The sequence below is a fragment of the Mesocricetus auratus genome, unplaced genomic scaffold, assembly GCF_017639785.1.
Source record: "Mesocricetus auratus isolate SY011 unplaced genomic scaffold, BCM_Maur_2.0 Super-Scaffold_100676, whole genome shotgun sequence".
Lineage (NCBI taxonomy): Eukaryota > Metazoa > Chordata > Mammalia > Rodentia > Cricetidae > Mesocricetus > Mesocricetus auratus.
This window is the reverse complement of record NW_024429266.1, coordinates 180,741,486-180,764,775: the sequence shown is the minus strand read 5'-3', so window position 1 is coordinate 180,764,775 and position 23,290 is coordinate 180,741,486. Positions and strand designations below refer to the sequence as shown.

At 43.0% G+C, this 23,290-nt stretch overlaps 1 protein-coding gene across 3 annotated transcripts in view; it reads right to left on the bottom strand.

Annotated features, from left to right (window-relative positions):
• The window catches only part of LOC101829946 (cat eye syndrome critical region protein 2 homolog), a 111,731-nt gene extending 88,747 nt beyond the window's left edge, over window positions 1-22,984 (bottom strand). Inside the window, exon 1 of one of the 3 annotated variants that reach the window (XM_021224740.2) lies at window positions 22,729-22,984. In XM_021224740.2, the coding sequence (XP_021080399.1) occupies window positions 22,729-22,854 (126 nt within the window). In that variant the 5' untranslated portion in view covers window positions 22,855-22,984. The remainder of the gene's footprint in view (window positions 1-22,728) is intronic. The other 2 variants (XM_021224739.2, XM_013110519.3) reach the window with 2 other exon arrangements.
• Window positions 22,985-23,290: the final 306 nt, after the last annotated feature.

The window sequence follows — 23,290 nt, the reverse complement described above, 5'->3', positions numbered from 1 at the left end:
ACCAGGAGTCAGTCAGACGTTGCTCCAGTGAGAATATGGGCAATACCATTTGAACTTGTGTTTTTTGTTTTTCTTTTACTTTTTTCTTCTTTTAGGGGGGAAGGTCACAAGAGTGGGAAGGTGAATCTGGGAGGACTGAGATACTCACATTTGCAAAATTATGGAACCAATCTAGATGTCCAATAGAGGAATGAACAAGAAGATGATATATAGGCAACAGAATTTTTTTTCAGTTGTAAAGAACAACCTTTAATCCCAATACTATGTGGCAGAGGCAGGCAGATCTCTTTGAGTTCAAGGTCAGTCTGATCTACACAGCCAAGACTACACAAAGTAATCCTGTCTCAAAAAACCAAAAGACAGCAACAAAAACAACTACCAAAAGAAAAAGCAAAGAACCAATAACATAGCTAGATAATAGATGTTTGCTCCCTGTAGTGGTTTGAATGAGAATGGCCCCATAAACTCACATATTTGAATGTTTGATCCCCAGCTAGTGGAACTGTTTGGGAAGGATTAGGAGGTGCAGTGTTATTGGAGGTGTTGTCACTAGGGACAGGTTTTGAGGTTTCAAAAACCCAGTCCATCCCCATTCTCTCTCACTTCACACTTATATCTCAAGATGTAAGCAAACTCTTGGCTACTGATCCTGCACCATGCTTGCCTGGTGTCATGTTCCCTGCCATGATGGTCAGTCATGAAGTCACCTCTGAAACTATGATCCCAAATTAAAAGTTTTCTTTTATAAATTGCCTTGGTCAAGGTGTTTCACTGCAGCAATAGGAAAGTAACTAAGACATTGCACAAGTCCTGGTAACCTGGGTTCAACCACTGGAACTCACAGGCACACCATAACAAATGTGCCCTCCACACACACAAATAATAAAAAAACTTTAAATTAAAAATAAACACCAAATGGTGGTGGAGCACACCTTTAATCCCAGTACTTGGGAGGTAGAGGCAGTCCAATCTCTGTGAGTTCTAGGCAAGAGCTAATTCCAAGACAAGGTATACAGAAAAATTCTGTCTCAAAAAAGAAAAAAGAACAAAGTTATACAGTTTGTAGGCAAATAAATGTTATACAAAGGAGATAATCTTATTAAGCAAATTAGTCAATCACAGAAGATAATTACATTCTCTTCCATTTGTGATTCCTAGATTTTATACAGACACATGAAATCATGTGTATGTGTGTATAACATATATATATACATATATATATATATATATATATAATATGACTTGAAAATAGAGGTAAAACTGCCTAAGAGGAAAAAGGAGACCATGGGAGGAAGGGAAGAACAAGAAAGGGAGGACAGGGGAGTATAAGGAAGAAAATGTTTAACATATACATTTACAAAATATCTTAAAATACTAATTTTTGGAAGTTTGGGGCCAGCAAGATGATGCAGTGAGTAGTCACTTGTCAACAAGCCTAACCTGAGTACAAACCATAAGATACACATATACACATCCTATGTATGTATGTACGTATGTATGTATGTATGTATGTATGTATTCCCTGTATACACAAATTCTACATATATAATCTATATTATATATTCTATAATATATATTCAATCTCTCTCTAAATATGTAACAAAATAAAGTTTGAACAGAGGTACCTAAGTGCTGTGGGTAAAGCAGCTCCTAGTAACCGTAAGATTAATAAATGACTCCTTCCACTGTTTCTCTGACAAGGCAGACAGGTAGGTCTCTTTCTCTCTTCTCTCTTCCCTCTCTCCTTTTCCTTTCCCCACTCCCTTTCCTTCCCCCAATAAAGCTTCCTTCCCACGAGGGGGGAGGAAATACAAGATTATTAAATGAAAACTCAGTGTCAGCATAGGTTACCTCCCTATAGGCTGTTGGGAGACGGCCCTATGTCCTATGTCTCCCAAAACAATACAGACTAGTGTTACACCTTGTCGGGTACCCTACTGCTGAAGACCATACTAGACATAGAGAAATCAAACTAGACTGAACTGGAAGCCTTCATGTTATTATAAGGTACTATGCAAACTGCTTATATTGATGGTTTACTTAATTATGAGACCTGCATGCTATTACTGTGAACTACCAGGCAAAATATGCTTATTGGTGCAACAGTGGCATGAGTCTGTGGGATTAACCAACTACTTTCTGATTAGATTTGAGGCAGCTAGATAAGAGGTGAATATGATTAAAATATATATATGTAATAAGAAAATTGCATAATGAAACCCATTAGCATGTATAATTACTATACACTAATAACTCTTAATAAAAAAGCCAAGATGGAAAGATAGTAAAACATCTATTAAAATACTGTGAGAACTTCTCAGGATATTTGAATATAGATTGCTAACTACATATTACTACACCTACTTTCCCAAACATGAACATCATTTTATGGTCATGGTGACCATAGAAGTGCATGCCAAATTATTGAAAGGTGAAGTGTCAATTCACAACCTGGCTCACAAAAACTAAAGTCTCAAAATGTTAATAATAATTGGTGAATCTAAAGTCAAAAACATTCAAAGGTTTGTTTTTTAATTTCCCTGCATGCTTGAAATTCTTCAAGTAGTAAAAAATTAGAATTGAGCTTTGCAAATCAGGCTAGTTACATTTAGACACTAAAACTCACTTTGTTTGTTTCTTTGTTCATTTGTTTTGAGGCAGTCTCTCTATGTAGCTCTGAACTCAAGAGATTGACCTGCCTCTATCCCGAGTGCCATAATTAAAGATGTGCTCCACCAGACCTGACACTGTCATCTTGTTTTTAAAAATGGAAGCTGGATGTGATGGCATGCACTTTAATCCCAGCACTATGGGAGGCAGAGGTAGGCAGATTTCTGGGAGCTGGATGTCAACCTGGTCCTGGATACCCAAAGCTACATAACAGAGAACCAGTTTTTTAAAAGAGAGAAAAGGGCAGAGTGGTGGCACTAGAGAGGCGAAGGCAGGTGAATGAATCCCTGTGAATTCAAGGACAGCCTAATTACAGAGTGAGTTCCAGGACAGCCAGGGCTGTTACACAGAGAAATTCTGTCTCAAAACAACAACAACAACAACAACAAAAAAACTCAAATATTGTAGGACATACCTGTAATTTCTAACCCTGAAAAAGGGGAAACAGGAGTATCCCCTTTTTAAGTTTAAGGTGATTCTAAGCTACATAGCAAGTTTGAAGTGTGCCTGAGCTGTCTTAAATTTAAAATGTTAAAGATTTACTTTATATAATGTTTTATAAATTGCACATATCAATATCATTTAGTCAACCAGCAGCACTTGATATGCTAGTGTCTATAGGCCTTACTCATTATTAATCCCTTGATTTAATAAATGTACTATGATTATACAAGATAATGCCTTTAAGGCATAGAATGGTTGAAGATCACTTTGTTCAAGGACAACCAAGAACTACACAGTGAGACTCTGTGTCAAAAACAAAACAGCAGTAGTCTCACAAATACAGAATACAAAGAAACTAAAAAAAAGAACTATTCCAAGCTTCAGGAACTTAACAATTGAACATAAAACTGCACGTATGGGGATGGTGCTATGGCTCAGCAGTAAAAGCACTTTCCTGGTAAGCTGACAACCCAAGTTGGATTACAAAGTACAAAGAATAGAATCCTAGAAGTTTTACTTGGGCCTTCACATGAGTACTACAGCATGTGCACATCTGTATGCATGTGCACACACACACTTTTGCATGCATGTTAATAGTAAAAGTTAATAAGATCAAATTCTAGAAATGTAAATTTCTATACTCAGGCTCTCATTTTACTCAACAAGGATCTAAATACTGGGAAATCAACAGTCCTTGAATGGGGTGTTCCCCAGCATCAGAGGGGACAGAAAAATATTGATGCGAAAATTTAAATGCTAGTTTTTCTTAAGGAAAGGAGGTCTCACAACTGACCTCTTCGGTCATGATATCAAAATGTTAACTACTTGGGAATTGGAATTAATTACATGTATTTCTTGTTATAACCATTGGCTGTTGTCTGGAGAAAGCTCTGTGAGTAAAGTGCTTGTGTAAGCCTGAAGACCTGAGTTCAGATCTCAAGCACTTGTATTCCAAAATATGGTGGGAGAACAAGAGGAAGACACCTGATGTCCACTTCGGGCCTCCACCACAAACACTGGGTGCACACCCTCAGTACCTGAGCATAGACACCCACACTCCACTCATTATAGTTATGGGTGATAGTAATTCTCCATCCTCTTAAAACTTTTCCCTGGTTTAAAAAAAAAAAAACCTTTTCCCTAGTAAACTGGTTTCAAACACCTTGGGGGGGGTATTTTTTGTCTCTGCCTGACTCCCATCCTCTCCCTTCTCATCCTCAAAACTTCACCCATCCTTCATATTCATCCAAATAATCTGTTCCAAGTCTCAAGTAATCGCAGCTCTCCACTGCAGTTTCCTATACTTCCCTGCACCATTGGGGAATGCAGACTCATCTTGTAACTGAGCAGGAACTTTCTTGGACTCATGTGTTTCACACAGAGATCCTATCTAAAAGAAACCCCAAAACAAACAAAACACATTTAGCACAAAAGAATTCTAAAACCTTGCTTCCCTGCTTCCTGAAGAATGAAAGCCAACCGGCCTTGCAATCAAGACTTGGAATGCCGCCTATCACACTTTGACCAGCCTTACTTTCTCCTGAGGTTCCATAAGAGAAGAACTCTTGTTATCTGGCTAGCCATGCTGACCTGGCATGAGCCACAAGTCCTGGAACACTTCCCTCAGCATAACTAACTGCCTCTGAACTTCCACTCTGACCATTCTCTCCTATCAACTGCTTTGCAAACAATAAAGGTTTTACACTGTATTATCACTGCCCTCCCCATAGAAACAATAAAATAACAATTTGATAACATTTCAGCAACTTAAGGGCAACAGCAAACAAAAAGAAAGTAAACTTTATTCAAATTTACATTTGTAAAAGCAGGAGGTGTGAGCCGGGTGGTGGTGGCGCATGCCTTTAATCCCAGCACTCAGGAGGCAGAGGCAGGCGGATCTCTGTGAGTTCAAGGCCAGGCTGGACCGACAGCCTCCAAAACAATACAGAGAAACCCTGTCTCATAAAACCAAAAAAAAAAAAAAAAAAAAAGCAGGAGGTGTGGCACACACCTTAATCCCAATTCTCTGGAGTTTGAAGCTAGTCCGGTCTATAAAGTACTAAGTTCCCAGGACAGCTACAACTACACACAGAAACCCTGTCTCAAAAAGCCCAAAACTAAACAAACAAAATACTAGGCTACATGACAAGTCTGAACCAAATTTGACTTGTATTCAACCCTGCCTAAAAACATAATACTAATAAAGAAGAGGCTGGTAAGATTGCTCAGCAGGTACAAATGCTTGTCTGATAACTGGAATTCAATTCTCTGGAACTTACATGGTCCCATAAATTATCCTCTGACCTCTCTACACATGCACTGTGGTATATATGCCTAACCCCACATAAATAAAATACTTGGAAAACAATTCTTTTTTTTTTTTTTTTTTTTGGAAAACCATTCTTAAGGATGGGGGGCTACATTGCCTGAGAGGATGCCATACTCAGACTTAATGAAAGGGGGAGGTGATTGGGGGGGCACCCACGACTTTGGCTGGAATATAAAATGAAATTTTAAAAATACATATTTTTAAGAAGGATGAGGGAGCTAGAGATAGCTCGGTTAAGAATTGTTGAGAGATAGCTGGGCGTTGGTGGTGCACGCCTTTAATCCCAGCACTCCGGAGGCAGAGGCAGGCGGATCTCTGTGAGTTCGAGGCCAGCCTGGTCTACAGAGTGAGTTCCAGGACAGCCTCCAAAGCCACAGAGAAACCTTGTCTCGAAAAACAACAACAACAACAACAAAAAAAAAAAAAGAATTGTTGAGAGATATTTGAATTTGAATCTGCAATGTAAGATATCAGTCCCACATAGGGTGTCATTCGTAGACAGATTTTTCTTTGGGCTGCCAGCTCACAAAAGACATGGAGACTCGTTAATTATTATAATTAATTAATTACAGCCAATAGCTAGGTAGGTTGCCTAGCAGGAACTTCTAAACAGAGAGAGCTCTGGGAAGAACAAAGGTGGAGTCACTAGCTGGATACAGGAAACAAGACTACAGGAAGAGAGGTAAAAGCCAGGAGTGACATGGCAACACATACATAAATAGAAATGGGTTAAGTTATAAGAGCTAGTGGGGAGAGCCTAAGCTATAGGCTGAGTTTTTATAGCTGAAAATAGGTCTCCGTGTTTTTTTACTTTTTATTTTTGGTGAGTTTGCAGTCCAAAGAAAATTCTGCCTACAAATGGCTCCCAACATCCAGTCACATATATCCACATAAGGCCTGGGAAAGCATTTTTAAAAAAAGTTTGGATCACGGAGTAAAACATGGCTTGTTGGTGACCAAGGTCTCTCAGGTAGGCTCAGTATGCTGTGGCTGCTGAATGCAGGTTTAAGCCAACCACCTGAGCACCATGTGTTAAATAAACTGAGTCACGTAGCCGATGACACAGCAGTTTAAGATTTCTCTCACGTGATCAAAGAATGCCTCAGATGCTTAGAAAACCCAGATCCAGACACAGAAAACACAAGTTACAGTGTATTTAAAACAAAAACATGCGTAGGCTTTAAAAAGAAAAGAAAAAATGAGTATAGACAGTTATAGAAAAAGTTTATAAGCCGGGAGTTGGTGGCACATGCCTTTAATTCCAGCAGAAGCAGGTGGACCTCTGTGAGTTCAAGGCCAGCCTAGTGTACAAAGCGAGTTTCAGGACAGCCTCCAAAACAACCCTGTCTAGAAAAAGGGGGAAAAAAGTTTATAAATAATAAGATAAAGCCATTAAAGAGAAAACAATATAAAAAGGGTAAGCCATGGAAAGATGGGCTATACAGAGAATCTGGATCCTATATGGTATCTATGAGCTAACAGTAGCTGCTGAGAGACATTGCATTATGGAAACTGATAAACCAACCTATATATTTTTACAATATTTTAACTTCAAAATGGAAGTCAAAAAATATGTTGCGTTGGGGAAGAGGTTATGCTTTGTTTCCACAGAAAACAAAAAGCTGTGAATTCATTCAAGGGTGACAGAGATCAGATTTGAGTAGGAAGAGACCCTGAAAATTCTGGCTACAGACATAGGTGAAAACAAAAAAAAATCATCTCTGGCTGGCTTGTGTACAAAACACAGTCCACACTTGTGTTAATACAGATATGTACATTACCTTTGAAAGTATGTGTGTTTTCAGAGCAAGGGGACCATATACCAATGAAAATGGGTGGCTTAGGTGATCCAGCCTCTCAGAATGCCTCTGTTGCAGTTTCCTCAGCTTCAAGGCTGCTGAGTGAGATGATCCAGACTCACAGACTACTCCAGCCAGACTTGAATAAATCCTACATTTTCCCATCACACAGACTAAACAACAGCTACGTCTCCCAAGACTTAACCATTATCTTAATTTTCTCAGGATCCCCTAAAGAAGTCGTTGCCCCAGAAAACAAGAAGCAGTCTAGACAACTTCGATGATCCCCCGTGGAAGGCCTCACAATCTTTGGGGGGGGCAGGTTGGGGGGTTGGTGGGGGGCATGGGAGGATGGGAGGTTGAGGGAATGGGGGGATTGATATGTAAAATAAGAGCATTTCTAAAATAAAAATTTTTAAAGTTATTATTACAAACTTTCAGATAATAAAAAGACAGATTAGTAGTCACCTGTAACAATCAAACTTGTAGTGATGTTATGTATGTCTTCAAGATCAAACATATTTTACACTGGTGATCTTCAAACACTTCAAAGACCTACAGAATACAGTATTTAAAATGTTTTAATAATGTAAGACTTTTCATGACAGTAAGACATGTCTGTTCCCAGCAGCACCAATCTACTTTAAAAAGGATGATAGGCATCCAAGAACATCCACATGGAGTTTGCTTTCTTTATGGCAAAAGCTATATTTGGACAAGAAATTGCCCTTGGCTCAAGGGCTGACATTATGCTGTTCATATGGAACAAGCAGCACACAAAAGAAGACAACTACTAAACTTGGCCAAAACAAGTGAGAACAGTCCCCTTCAAAATCCCTGCTTCACAGAAAAGTCTATCAGATTCTTTTAGGACTGCAGGCAGAAGATAAATGTTGTAATGTTACAAAGAAAGCTTAGGCTGACTGTCCAGGCAGCTACATGTCTGTTGTTTTCTTAGTTTTTGAACTTGCTTGCCCTTCCTATTTACTCAAGTAATATTATATCCTTCTGGGGTCTCTGGTGAAGTTGAAGACTAGATAGTATTCCTTAGTTCTGATAGAAGGTAAATCAGGTACAAAACTTTGGACTCACCAAGATAGGGTTAATAATGGAGTATTTTCTCTGAATTTGCCAAATGCAAATAAGACTAGAAATTGTGAGCCAGGTGGTGGTGGCGCACGCCTTTAATCCCAGCACTCAGGAGGCAGAGGCAGGCGGATCTCTGTGAGTTCAAAGCCAGGCTGGAACCGACAGCCTCCAAAACAATACAGAGAAACCCTGTCTCGTAAAAACAAAAAAAAAAAAAAAGACTAGAAATTGTAAATGTAACTTTTACCTGTTCTTATGTACATGGTTTTACTATGTTAGAGTTAAACCCTCTTTTTTTTATTTAGATAGACAAAGGGTGAAGTGTTATGAGATAATTGATTATACTGTGATTGGTTTAATAAAAAGCTAAACGGCCAATAGCTACGCAGGAGGTATAGCAGGAGCATCTGGACAGAGAGAGCTCTGGGAAAAAGAAAGAGGGGGATTGCCAGCTGGACACAGAGGGAACAAGACATACAGGAATAGAGGTAAAATCCACAAGCGATGTGGCAACACAGAGATGAACAGAAACGGGTAGAAATGGGTTAATTTAAGTTGCAATAGTGGGACCAGCCTAAGCTATAGGCTGAGCTTTTATAATTAATTTTTTGTAAGCTGGGTGACCCAAAGAAAAATCTGTTTATAGAAAACCTACTGCTCTTGCAGAGGACTCAAATTCAATTCCCAGCACCCAAAATGCACAGCTCACAACTGCCTGTACTCCAAGGGAATCTATCCAATGCCCATCTTATGCCTTCTGAACATACCTGTACTCATATGCACATATGGACACACAGATATATAATAATTTAAGTCTTTTTTTCCCCTTTGCAGCCCTGACTGTCCTAGAACACAATACGTAGACCAGGCTTGCCTCCAATTCTAAGAAATCAACCTGCCTCTGCTTCCCAAGTGCTGAGATTAAAGGTATGTGACACAAATTCAACTGAAAACAAATTTTTAAAAAATTGGAGAGATGGCTCAGCAGTTAAGAGCACTAGCTGCTCTTCCAGAGGACCCAGGCTCAAATCCAAGCACCCACATGGCAGCTCACAACTGTTTATACTGAGATCTGATGCCCTTGTCTGGCCTGTAGGCATGCATGCAGACAGAACACTGTATACATAATAAATAAATCTTTTTTAAAAATTGAGAGCCAGGGAGATGGTTCAACATGTTAACATGCTACTCACTAAGCCTGAATCCTATCCCAAAGACACACAGCACTTGGAAGAGAACTGATTCAAGAAAGTTTTATTCTGTCCTCCACACATATGCTCTGGCATGTGAGAGGGTACACAGAATAAGCTTAAAATAGTAACAATAAGATGGAGTGATGATACACTCTTAATTCTAGCACACTGGAGGCAAAGGCAGACAGATCTCTATGAGTCTAAAGCCAGTTGATTTGCAAGACATCCAAGGAAACACAAAGTAAAATAAGGCCAGATGATGCTGGCACTTGCCTTTAATCTCAGCACTCGAGAGGCAGAGGCAGGAGGAGCTCTGTGAGTTACAGGCCAGCCTGGTCTTCACAGCAAGTTCCAGGACAGGCTCCAAAGCTACACAGTGAAGTCTGTACTGAATAAAAACTTTTTAAAAATTTAAATAATAAAATAAAAATAATAACTATTACAGCTAATAACCAATAATTAAATTATTATTAGCTGTGGTTGCATACACCTATAATTCCAACACTTGAGAAACAGAGGCAGAAAGATCTCTGTAAAATTCAAGGCCAATCTGGTCTACATAGCAAGTTCAGGTCAGCCAAGACTACATAGTAAACCCTGTCTCAAACATAAGGGGCTGGTGAGATGACTCAGTAGTTAAAAGCATTCACTGCTCTTCCAGAGGATCCAGGTTCAACTCCCAACAACCACATTGCAGTTCACAATTGTCTATAACACTCCAGTTCCAGGAGATCCAACACCCTTACACAGACTCATATGCAGGCAAAACACCAATGCACAGCCAATAAATAAACTGTATGGTAGTGCTGATGGACGCCTTTAATCTCAGCCACTCGGGAGGCAGAGGCAGGTGGGTCTCTGTGAGTTCAAGGCCAGCCTGGTCTACAGAGTGAGTTCCAGACAGCCAGGGCTACACAGAGAAACCCCTATCAAGAAAAACCAAATACATAAACAAAATAAATAAGTAATATTTAACTTAAAATAAAGTGAAATAAAATAAAACTTTTTTTTTTTTGGTTTTTCGAGACAGGGTTTCCCTGTGGCTTTTGGAGGCTGTCCTGGAACTAGCTCTTGTAGACCAGGCTGGTCTCGAACTCACAGTGATCCACCTGCCTCTGCCTCCCGAGTGCTGGGATTAAAGGCGAGCACCACCAACGCCCGGCGTTTTTTGTTTGTTTGTTTGTTTGTTTGTTTTAATAAAACTTTTTAATGGTGGAAAGCAATTGAGGAGAGCATTAGTAAGGTGACCTCTAGCCTCCACAGGAATATGCACTGAAGTGCATGCTCTGTATGTACACACACACACACACACACACACACACACACACACACACACACACAAAGTAATAATAAGAGTAGTACTAGTACATGTGTATGAGATACTAGCCCAAGCCAATACCACTCAAAGAATGGGCCAAATCCCTGTTAATTGTACCAAGTGAAAGTCTCTCTTCTTTTAGAGACAAGTTCTCTGAACAAGGAACTAACTCTAGGACATAAAAACTGCTCATACCCAAAGAATCCACGAATAACCATTCAGGAAGAGAGAAGAGACACAAAGGAAATGGAGAAGAGAAAGAATTCCCCAAAGGAGATCTGCTAATTTAACACACTTTCTGTCAGACAAATAGCCTGTCCCAAGTGCCATTGTTGCAGAAACAATGGTCATTCAGGAAAGGGGTGTTCATTAAAGGAACCAGCCAGAAGGAAAACGAAATCACTGTTCCAGTCAACGAGACTGCTTAACAGCTTTCTCAGTTCTAAAACCTTACTCCACTCTTAGAAATTAGTAAGTGAAATGATTGGTATCATTACAGCCAAACCACTGCTCTGTTTTCACAGTGAGTTTTTCATGGCATATACAGCAGAACAGGCACAGTATTAATGTATACTTAATGTGACCACAAGCTCTGACCTACTACGTTGAAGTCACAGTTACTTCAGCAAACCCACCCCAGGGAAAAAGTAGACCTTCATAAAGGCTGGATGAGGTCAGAGACTTTAAACAAGAAAATGACTACTAGCCCTCATGTATTGTTATGTAATTACATCTGAAACCTGTGTGTGGCTAATGGAGTGCAAGATACAGGACGCAAAAGCATTATTCTGAGAGGTCATATGCCTTTGGAAGAATTCAAAGAGTCATGTATCCACTTTTTTTTTTTAAGCCTTTAAAGGATCCCTGTGAGTTTGAGGCTATCCTGGTCTACAAAGCAGTCCCAGGACAAGCTCCAAAGCTACACAGAGGAACCCTGTCTAGAAAAAAGCAAAATAAATAAATTTCAACGAGCCTTTAAACTGTAGAAATGACTGACTTCACAGCAGTTTACTTATTTACACAAATTCTGGGATTGTGTACCTTGATACAAGCCAAAAATTCTACCCCTCCTCCACACATGCCTAGAGCAGGTGCCCTAGGACACATCAGGAGTTGAGCACAACAATGGAATGAAAGAAAAACAAAGGAGGGTGGCCAAGACTCGGGCCCAGTTAAAAGAGTATGTTAAGAGGCTCAGCAGGCTAGAGGTGGACTCCGTGACAGAGTGCTTGGTCTAGCATACCCGTCCTCAGGTTCCAGCCCAATGGGAAGAGACTGAAGGAAGCAAAGGAAGAGCTACAAGCCAATGAATGATAACATGTCATAAGCCATAGATAGGTGAAAAGTTAAAATGTTTCATGTCTTTCTTTTCTTCTGGTTTTCTTTTTTGTAGGTTTTGTTTTTTTTGTTTTTGTTTTTTGTTTGAGACAGGGTTTCTCTATGCAACTTGCTATGGCCTTGAACTCAGGGATCCAACTGCTTCTGCCTCCAGAGTGCTGGGATTAAGGCATTGCCTGCCACCAACAACTGCCACCACCACCCAGTACATTCATCCAAGCAGCTCACAGTGCTCCAAAGTACTAAGTTCAGTCAGCATCACAATGCCATCCTCTCTTCAAACCAAAATAACCCATTTATCACCAGGTATGGTTGTTACGATAAAGCCCAAAGGGAACCTTGTGGGATTCCATGGCAAGTGAGGGTGACCAAGGTGGGGACAAACATGCCAAGCAGACAGAACTTAGTGAAGTTTTATTGGGGGGGAGGGGGCAGAGACAAAGAAAATAGAGAAGAGGGAGACAGGGAAAGTCCTGTCTGCCCCAGAGGAACAGCAGGAAAGAGAGTGTAAGTGGGCGGGGTGGGGTGGGGTCTTTCTTTTAAAGGGGCCCTTTGCACCTGTATGCTGACCAGGGTACTGCCTGAGTGCATTCTGCCAGGCGACAGGGGCAGACCAGTATAATGCCTGAATCCTTACAAGGGTGGCACACACATTTAATTCTAGCACTAAGAGGCAGGGCTCTAGAGTTCTCTGTGGCTTTGAAGGCAACCTGGTCTACATAGTGAGATCCATTCTAGAGAGAAAGGTAGAAGGGGAAAGGGAATGTATCTGTTTACCAGCTTTCTGTCTGACACCTGAATAACAGCAACCTAAACTTCTTCAAAACTTCCTTCAGAAACTGGAAGTGGTGTTGCACACCTTTAGTCTCAGTGATGGGTAGTGAGGCAGGAAGATCTCTGAGTTCAAAGCTAGTTTGGTCTACAGACAGAAACAGCAAGGCTGTCACCAGCTGAAGGCCAGCCTAGACTGCACTACCATGAGCTGAAGGCCAGCAAAGATGGCCTTCACATGTCAATCCCAGGTCCCTCTCCCTTTCCCTCTCCTCTTCCCACGCCCTCCCACCAACTTCCCCAACACCCCCTCATTTCCCCAGGGAGGGTGAGGCCCTCCATGGGGGTGTCCATAGTCTGTCATTTCATCCAGGGCAGGGCTTAGACCCTCCCCCAAGAGTCCAGAGTGAGAGTGCATCTCTCATTGTTGGATGGGCACCCAAAGTCCATTTGTATGCCAGGGATAAATACTGATCTACTACTCAAGGCACCATAGATTACCTAGGCCTCCTCACTGACACCCACATTCAGGGGATCTTGATCAGTCCCATGCTGGATTCCCAGCCATCAGTCTGAGATTCAAGAGCTAACCCTTGTCAGGTCAGCTGTTTCTGGGGGTTAAACCAGCCCAGTCTTAACCCCTTTGCTCATCAGCCCTCCCTCTCTGTCACTGGGTTCCTCGAGTTCAGCTCAGTGTTTAGCTGTGCATGTCTGCCTCTGCTTCCATCAGCCATTGGATGAAGGCTCTGTTCCCCAGACTCTCTGGCCGTGGGATTGTAGGCTGGCACTCCCCAGATCTGTCTTTTTGTTTTGTTTTGTTTTTGTTTTTCGAGACAGGCTTTCTCTATGGCTTTGGAGGCTGTCCTGGAACTAGCTCTTGTAGACCAGCCTGGCCTCGAACTCACAGAGATCCGCCTGCCTCTGCCTCCCGAGTGCTGGGATTAAAGGCGTGCGCCACCAACGCCCGGCCCAGATCTGTCTTTTTAATATATATATATTATATATTAAAATATATTATATATTAAAATAATATATGTATATATATAAAAATGCCAGGCAAAGTGGCCCATGCCGCTAAATCCCCACTCTCTGGGCACAGAAGCAGGGGGGATCTCCGTGAATTTGAGGCCAGCCTGGTCTACAAAGGAGTTCCAAGACAGTCAGGGTTATTACAGAGAAACCCAGTCTCAAAAAACAAAAACAAACCAAAAACACGTGAAGAAATACCATAATTCAAAGTCACTCATTCTCCAGAATCCCTCCAAATCTCAAACATAAAACATTAGTAAGTGGGCTGGAGAGATGGCTCAGTGGTTACGAGCACTGACTGCTCTTCCAGAGGATCCAAGTTCAATTCCCAGCAACCACATGGCGGCTCATAGCTGTCTGTAACTCCAGTTCCAGCAGATCTGACAGCCTCACACAGACATATACACAGGCAAAACATCAATGCACATAAAATAAAAATAAATTATTTAAAAAACAACATTATTAAGTTTGAGAACAACAGAAGTAATGAAAATATCAACCTTCAGATGTTCAGTTTCAGAAGAAGCTGAAAGAGACATCTCTGTAATTCACAAACACACCAAGCAAGTATGTATTTGCAGCTTCTATTTGGTACAATTAATTTGTAGACTATAGGTATTAACCTTGAGTTTAACCCACGATATCTATGAAGATTTACTTGACTCAAGGATACTAGTGAAAAACCAGTCCCTCCTAGGAAACAGCCAGGAATCATCTAGTCTGAAATCCCCATGTTACAAATCTGAAACCTAAAATTACAACTTCATGTCAAAGGTGAAGATGAGCCACAATCCAGATGTCTTACACCTTTTTAAAATGTGTTCAAGAGCCAGGTGGTGGTGGCTCAAACCTTTAATTCCAAGCACTCAGGAGGCAAAGGCAGGTGGATCTCTCTCCAAGTTCGAGGCCAGCCTGGTCTACAGAGTGAGTTACAGGAGAGCCAGGGCTGTTACAAAAAGAAACCCTCTCGAAAAAGGAAAAGGGAAAAAAGAAGAAAAAGAAACAGAAAAAATGTATTCAATAATCGAAATGCAGTAGTAGAGCTGCGCTTGGTCTGATGGAGGCTGAGTCTACCTGTTACACACTGCACTTTGCCTCTGAATTGGTGGTTTCCACACTGCCAGAACTCCTCAGTTCTGGATCCTTAACATCCCAGGAAGACAGCCTTTAAGGTTTTGCTATCAAGATCTTTACTACCCAAGTTGAATTTTGGGCTTCCTAGTAGAAAATGAAGCAAGGCTGAATTTATCATCAGTTATAAAGCAAGCCAAACTGACAGGAAGTGTCTTTCATGGAGAGGGAAACCAACCTTTCTATAACTGTAGGAGGTCCCAACTTCTCTGAAACTCCCTATGGAAGAAAGAAGGAAAATGGAGCCGGCATTGGTGGCACACGCCTTTAATCCCAGCACTTGGGAGGCAGAGGCAGGCGGATCTCTGTGAGTTCGAGGCCAGCCTGGTCTACAGAGCAAGTTCCAGGACAGCCTCCAAAGCCACAGAGAAACCCTATCTCGAAAAACCAAAAAAAAAAAAAAAAAAAAAAAAGAGAGAGAAAGAAGGAAAATGGGAGGGATGTTAGGGAGCTAGGAAGCCTTCCTCTTAAAATGTTGGAAAAAACAGAAAAGTGACTGCGCATTATTCTTGAGAGTTCCATTACAAAAGGACATCCCCCACTTTTCAGGACTAAAACTGCATTAAGGATTTGCCCTTACATACTTTATCCTGTTCTTCCTAATAGAGAAAAAGGGGATTCTGATTCTTCAAAAGATAAAAAGCAAAAGGTTTAAAAAAAGATTCTCCTATGGACCAAGATAGTAAGTACCTAACTGCAATAAGATGACAGCTACAAGTTCTAGACCAGCCCAGGATATATAGCACATATTTTACATTAAATACACACTGGACAGATAGCTCAGTGGTTAAGAGCACTGGCTGTTCTTCAGAAGACCTGTGCTCAACTCCCAGCATCTACTCCACTTCCAGGGGATCCAACACTCTCACACAAACATTCATGCAGGCAAAATACCAATGCACATAAAATAAAATTTGAAAAAATCATAAAAAATACACTAGTATGTAGAAAACAAAATTTTAAGCCATTTTTAGAACTTGTTTTGTTTCTGGTGGGGCTAGAGAGATGGCTCTGTAGTTAAGAACCCCTACTGCTCTTTCAGAGGACCCAAGTTCAATTCCCAGTACCCACATGGTAGCTAGAACAGCCTTCTGTAACTCGTCTCCAAGAATCCTACATTCTCTTCTTGCATCTGAGGGTGCCAGGCAGACATTCATCCAGGCAATGCACATAAAAATAGTTTTTAAAAAACTTGTTTTGTTTCTGTTTGAGACAGGACCTTGTATTGTCCTGGCTGACTTAGTAGATCTCACTGTAGCTGGCCTTGAACTCAAGAGATCCACCTGCCTCAGGCCCCAAGTTCGGGAATTAAAGGCGTGTGCCACCACACCTATCTTTAACTCATTTTAAATCACTTACCAAACTTCCCTAGACTTCACTTCTTAGACCCTGTGACATACTGTACCATTTGTTCACTAAGAAGAGGGCAGGTACTCTCTAAATTTTATTAATTTATTTTATGTTATCTGTGCATTGTGGCCCATGCCTTTAATCACAACTCGTGGGAACAGAGGTAGGCAGAACTCAAGTTCCAGGACAGTCAAGGCTAAACAGGGAAACCCTGTTCTGGAAAAATAATTATTTGTGCGTGCGTGCGTGTGTGTGTGTGTGTACATGTGTATGCCACTGAAAACATGTGGAGGTCAGAGTTGAAAAACTTGGAGGGGTTGGTTCTCTCCTCGTACCTACCATGTTGGTTCAAGGTTAAATTCAAGTCTTCAAGCTTGGTAGCAAACCCCTTAATCCACTGAAGCATATAACCCACCCACAGAGCATGTTTTTATTTGTCATACACATAGCTGTACCCATCAGCTAGTACCCTGCTTAGCACATAGGTGCTTTATAGACATTTGTTGATAGAAATTATTACATTAACTTGGCTCTCTGCCACACAATGGGAGTCACACTTATAACTCAGCATTCCAAATGCTAAGGCAAGAGAGTAGCAGGTTCTAAGTCAGCCTGGGTTAAGGAGTAAAAACAACCGTCTCACCAGGCAGTGGCGGCGCACACCTTTGATTCCAGTACTCAGAAGCCAGAGGCAGGTGGAATCTCTGGCCAGTTTGGTCTACAGAGTTCCAGGACAGCCTGGGTTACAAAAAACAAAACATGTCTCAGAAATAAAATAATGGGGTAAGGAGATGGCTCAGTGGGTAAAATGCTTGCCATGAAAGCCTAAAGCCCTGAGTTGAGATATCCCTGAACATAGATAAAGCTAAAGCCACCACACATTTCAAACAAGGTGAGGCCAAAACCAAACACCCCAGCTTGTCCTCTGACCTCCGCACATGCAACATGCACATCATAGACACACACACACACCTAATGAAAAATAAAGTATCTTTTGAACCAACAAAACCTAGACTTGCACTATAGAATCTCAGCCTTCAAGATAGATAATGAAAACCTCCACAAAACTGTGACACAGCAGCAACTGAGATTTTGGGATAAAAGCCCCTGAACCCAGGTGGAGATCCTTGTACAAACACCCAGTCTTGCCAAACTTTCAGTTTCCACATCTGTAAAATGAGGGCAACCTCTACCCACTGGTTGTGGGCAGCTAGGGATAATGAGTTGGTATTTTTAAGATGTACAATACTGTATGTCTCACTCACTACATTAACTCTGATCTGTTACAGGTCAAGGGTTAGTTAAATTAAGGGCATTATTTTAATCCAAGTTTCCTGGGATGGAAAAGGCTCAATTAGAGGCTCAATTAGAGGCCCGATTATGCCTAGGCCCTAGAACTGATCCCCTCATGCTTGTAAACAAACTCATTTATAATTCCTAGTCCAGTGCATCGTGGATCCTGAAATCATGAATAGCTTCTGATTCCCCTAATCAGGACAAAACTATTCTTTCCTATAGTTAGGTACTTTTTTTTGGGGGGGGGGGGTCCTGGGCTGGTCTAAAACAGATAGTCCTCCAGCCTCATTCTATACAGTGAAGGAACTACCAGCTCCAATATAGATCATTTATTAACCTTTGAATAGTTTAAAGATCCTCTTTTAGAATTTGATTAAAGGGCTCGAGAGATGGCTCAGAGGTTAAGAGCACTGGCTGCTCTTCTAGAGGTCCTGAGTTCAATTCTCAGCAACCACATGGTAATTCACAATCATCTGCAATGATGAGATCTGGTGTCCTGTTCTGGTCTGCATGCTTACATGCAGCCAGAACACTATACATAATGAATAAATAAATCTTTTTTTTTATATTTTTGGTTGTGAGCCTAGCCTTTAATGGCTGAGCCATCTCTCCAGCCCAAATATGTTTAAAAAAAAAAAAAAGAATTTGATTAAAGTGTTAAGTCTAATACCCACCCTGGCAGCATTCATAACTGTCAACAAAATCTATTTATTACCCATCCTTGAACACACCTGATAAAACTAACATATGTTTAAGTTTCAGCAAATTTTATTACTTGTGTTAATTATAATTCATGGCTCTATCTTCAGGGGCTAGAAACAGAAATATCAAGGATAGAATACAAAGCTCTATATACACTGACTGGCCCCACATTATGCTGCTGAGGGAGGGACTTCAGCCTCACAGAGCCACAACCAGGAAGAAGACACAAGGCATTTTCATTTCACAAAATTGAAGCTTTGTTCTTTGTTATTCTTTTTTGAGACAGGGTTTCTCTGTATTCCTTTGGAGCCTGTCCTGGAACTTGCTCTGTAGACCAGGCTGGCTTAGAACTCAGAGAGATCTGCCTGCCTCTGCCTCCTGAGTGCTGGGATTAAAGATGTGAGCCACCAATGCCCAGTTAAAAAAACCTGAAGCTTTATAAAATATTCATGTATTGTCTTTAAAACCAAAGGATATGCCAGGCGGTGGTAGTGCACACATTTGATTCCAGCACTAGGCAAATCTCTGAGTCTGAGACCATCCTGGTCTACAGAACGAGTTCCGTGACAACAGCCAACGCTACACACAGAAACCCTGCCTCAAAGATGGATGGATGGATGGATGGGTGGATGGATGGATGGATGGATGGATGGATGGATGGATGGATGGATGGATGGATGGGTGGGTGGGTGGGTGGATGGGTGGATGGATGGGTGGATGGGTGGGTGGATGGGTGGGTGGATGGATGGGGGGATGGATGGATGGGGGATGGATGGATGGGTGGGTGGATGGATGGATGGATGGGTGGGTGGATGGGTGGGTGGGTGGATGGATGGATGGATGATGGGGGGATGGATGGATGGATGGATGGATGGATGGATGGATGGATGGATGGATGGATTGTGGCAACTTTGGGTATTCTAGCAAGTGTTCAACCCTGAGCTACACTCCTATCTAAAACAACTAATAATCTGGAACTGAAAGCACTGTTATTGTACCCTTCAATTTCTGTTCTTATTATTTTATAATCTTTATTTAAGAACAACAACTCATAGTGTAAAGAAAAAAGGGTATAGTGACAAACTCCTTTAATAATCTTAGCACTCATGAGGCAGAGGTAGGTGGATCTTGGAGTTCGGAAGCCAGCCTGATCTACAGAGTGAGTTCCAGGGCAGCCAGGGCTAAACAGAGAAACCTTATCGAAAGAAAAGAAAAAGAAAAAGAAAAAAAAGAAAAAGGCTGGGAAAGACTGTTAAATGATATAGTGCCTGTCTAGCATGTATAAAGACCCTGAGTTCAATCCCCAGCAAAACATAAACATAAACATAAACACACACACACACACACACAGAGTATATTGACTCTTAAAGAAACAACCTGTTTAAGGTTAATTAACAGTACAAAAATATTTTTACATGCAAAAATAAAAACATCCCCAGTTTAGGGAACTGTTCTCCAAGTGGAAGGTCTTGACCTCTTACAGAAGAGCAACAAGAATTCTGGAGCCTTTCACCAAACTGAGAGATTGCTTCATGGTGGACAGAAACAAAGCCCTTAAGGATTCTGCTTCCTAAATTTCCTATAAACCCAAGGACTCAGCCTGAGAGAACAAGGTAAAATTCGATCTTTCACATGACTGAAAACTGGCTTCCTAAAGGAATGATGTCCAACTCTGACTATCTGGTAGTTTATATGCCTCATTTCTGGCTTTTCAGGGTGTAATGAGAACTACACGGTCTTTCCACCAGGTACTTTAAGAGAAGGTCTAACACTGTACTGTAAACCTAACCAATAAACTAGTTGATGTTTTCCAAATCTCTAAGAAAAACAAAAACAAGTTTACTGATGGTGTCTTTGGGGAATTCTGCATTGTTGATGGGTCAAAGTCAAGTTTCTTAGAAAGTAGAATTTTAGATAGGTCATCTTTTGATAACTATTCAAAACCCCAAATTAAGTATACCAACTACAGGGGAGGAAAGTTGCTATCAACTGTTACACATTTACTGATCTCCACAGAGAAGGGTTTTGTAGTACTTCAAATATGTACATGTTGGAATCAGGATATTAATGTGTTGAATGCTTTTCAAGTAACACACATTTTAACTGACAAGTGTCTCTTCCAAGAGCCGCTAGGATCAGGGACTGGGCAATGGCTCCCTGTGAAGAATAGTGCCAAAACTTGACCACCTAAGTTTGACTCCTGCGGCTCTCATATGGAAGGAGAGTCAATTCCCTCTGACCTCCACAAGCACTCCTTGACACAGGCACACTCAAACAACATATTTTTTTCTTAACCACTAGGATTAAAAGACACCATGTCAAGTAAACCTGATTATTCACCATGTAAAGGGCAATGACAGCTTACATTGCCTAGAGATATTAGGTTATCTAATACCGAAAAACCTCGAGTTTACTGAGGACAGAAATTAGAAGTGATTCTAAATATGACGAGCTAATAATTAAGGCAAAATGAGTTTCCACTACTTTTCCATCAACAAAATGGGAAAAGGACGTCGGAAGGTGGCATATCCCCCAACGGTAGTGCTCTTCAAATGCACTCAATGTGTAATCGGGCACATTCACTTCTTTCTCTGGAAAGAAAGAAAAGGAGCTGGGGACAAGTTTACCAGCACCCAATATGGCACTGTCACAAGCAAACACCCCCCACACGGCAGCCACCATTTTGAGCAGCAGGATTTAATTAGACTACTCAGGATTTCAAACCAACTAAAATGAAACACAGGACGTCAGAAGCATCTCTTCCCCGTTAAGATTCCTCAAATCGTTGATCTTTGTAGCCCAGCTGCATTACAAAATCTCCTCACAAAAATATATCCAAGTTCAAACTTTGTAAGCAAACGCTTTGAGGGTTCGTGAAATTCCCAAACTACAGTTTCCTTAAAAAAAAAAAAAGTGGAGAAGCCCAGGACCTGGAGAGCCCTACCGACCTACTCACATTGTTAAAAGTGCCTCCAAACGCCGACGAGTGGCCCTACTTGAAGTCTACATTCCTCTTCATTCTCCTAACCCAGCTCTTGGGATCGGTTTAGTTTTCCGATTTCATTAACTGCAACCAGAGCAAGTTCCCACGCTTCATTCATAGAAGCAAATAACATTTCTGCCAGCACAACTGACTTTAAAAATAAAAGTGAGCAAACACCTCAGGAGTCAACAAATTAAAAGCAAGGTTCATGAGGGTGGAGGGGCAATAACAACGGTCAGATCTTCCAACTAAATCACTTTAATTTCGATTATTTCAATTGTAAAGCCATTCACGGAACTGAAAACAATAAACTGACCGACAGTTCCGTGTACCTTTGTCCGAAGGAAAAAGGTGGTTAAGTCACTACACCGATTACCATAGGAAAGAAAGCAACTCAACCTGCCGGCCAATCATATATTTCACACCTCCATCCAAAAATAAAAAACGAGATGCTGATGCTGCTGCGGCTGCTTTGGGGCCATCTTACACATTCCGTTTCCCACACTCCCGGCCCTGTCCTTGCCACTAGGACCCTCCGATTTTAGAGCAGTTATCACAAAGCCTCGGGTCTGGCCAGCACCTTCGGCCTGGCCAGAAAGCCATCCCCTTGCTCCTCGCTCGCCCGGGGGAATAATGGTGGCGAAATCAACTCAGGGAGAGAGCGAGAGCTCCCCGACTACGGAGGGGGCTGCACGTTCCTCAGACGGAGCGGTTTTTAAAGAGGAGGGGATCCCCAAACTTTCCCTCCACAGCCTCGCGTCCCGAGCGACGGTGAGCGCCAGGCGGTCCCACAAGGAGAACGCCCCAAGCCCAGGCCCCATCCCCGCCCGCCTGAAGTTGATTGGAAGCGCCGAGAGTTCCGGGCCTCCGCAAGTCGGCCAAGTGCGACCCCGGCGAGCGTCTCCCGAGCACCGCCGACCCTGCCCAGGGCCGCTCCCGCCTGGCCGCAACGGCCCCCTGCTCTGGTGCGCCCGCACCCGGTCCCAGTCCCCGCCTGAACAGCTGCTCGCCGCCTCCGAGGCTCCGGCGGGGAGCGCGCGCGCACTCGCCCTCAGGCCGGCCGAGAAGTCCCGGGAGAGCCCCCGGGTCCCGCGTCGACAAAAGCAGGCTCGACCCCCGCCTGCTTTCGAGAGCGCGAGGGGCCGCGGGGAGCCCGTGCCGGCCGCCAGCCTCGTGCCCGCCGCCGCCGAGCCCCTCGCCCTCGCCGCCCGCACTCCGCGCCAAGTCGGCGGCCCGAGACTCCCCGCGGGGAAGCGCAGAGAAAGGGCGCAGCGCCCGCCACTCACCTCGATCTCGAAGTCGGGCAGGCGGAACGCCGTGCGAAAGAGCGAGCAGAAGTGCGCGATGGCCGGGACTTCCCACCAGGAGCGGAGCTCGCCCAGCCCGGCCGAGCCGCCCTCCTCCGGGCACATCTCCCCGCCGCGCCCGCTCGCCCGCTCGCTCGCTCTCTCTCCTCCGCTCCGACTCCGGCCGCGGGCAGCGCCTCTCAGCGCGCGGCGGCTCCCGCCGCTCGGCGTGAGCACAAGCTGAGGCGCGCCGGGCGGGGGGCGGCGGGCCGAGTCGCTGAAGCGGCCGCTGCTCCGGCAGCCGGCGGGGCCCGCGCGCTCGCCCCGTCCCGCCGCGGCCGTGCGGCCGCCCCCAGTCCCATACAATATAATCCACTCAGCGCCGAGGAAAACAGATGGGGCTGGGGGTGGGGAGGGGGCCCGGCAGAAGCCTGGGGGAGGGGCCGCCCACGAGGAGGGGGCGGGGCCGGCGCGCACCACAACAACAACCCCGCCCCCACCCCTGCGCGGACAGCTGCACTGGGGAAGGGGGAGGGGAGCGGGCCAGCCGCGCCCCGGGAGG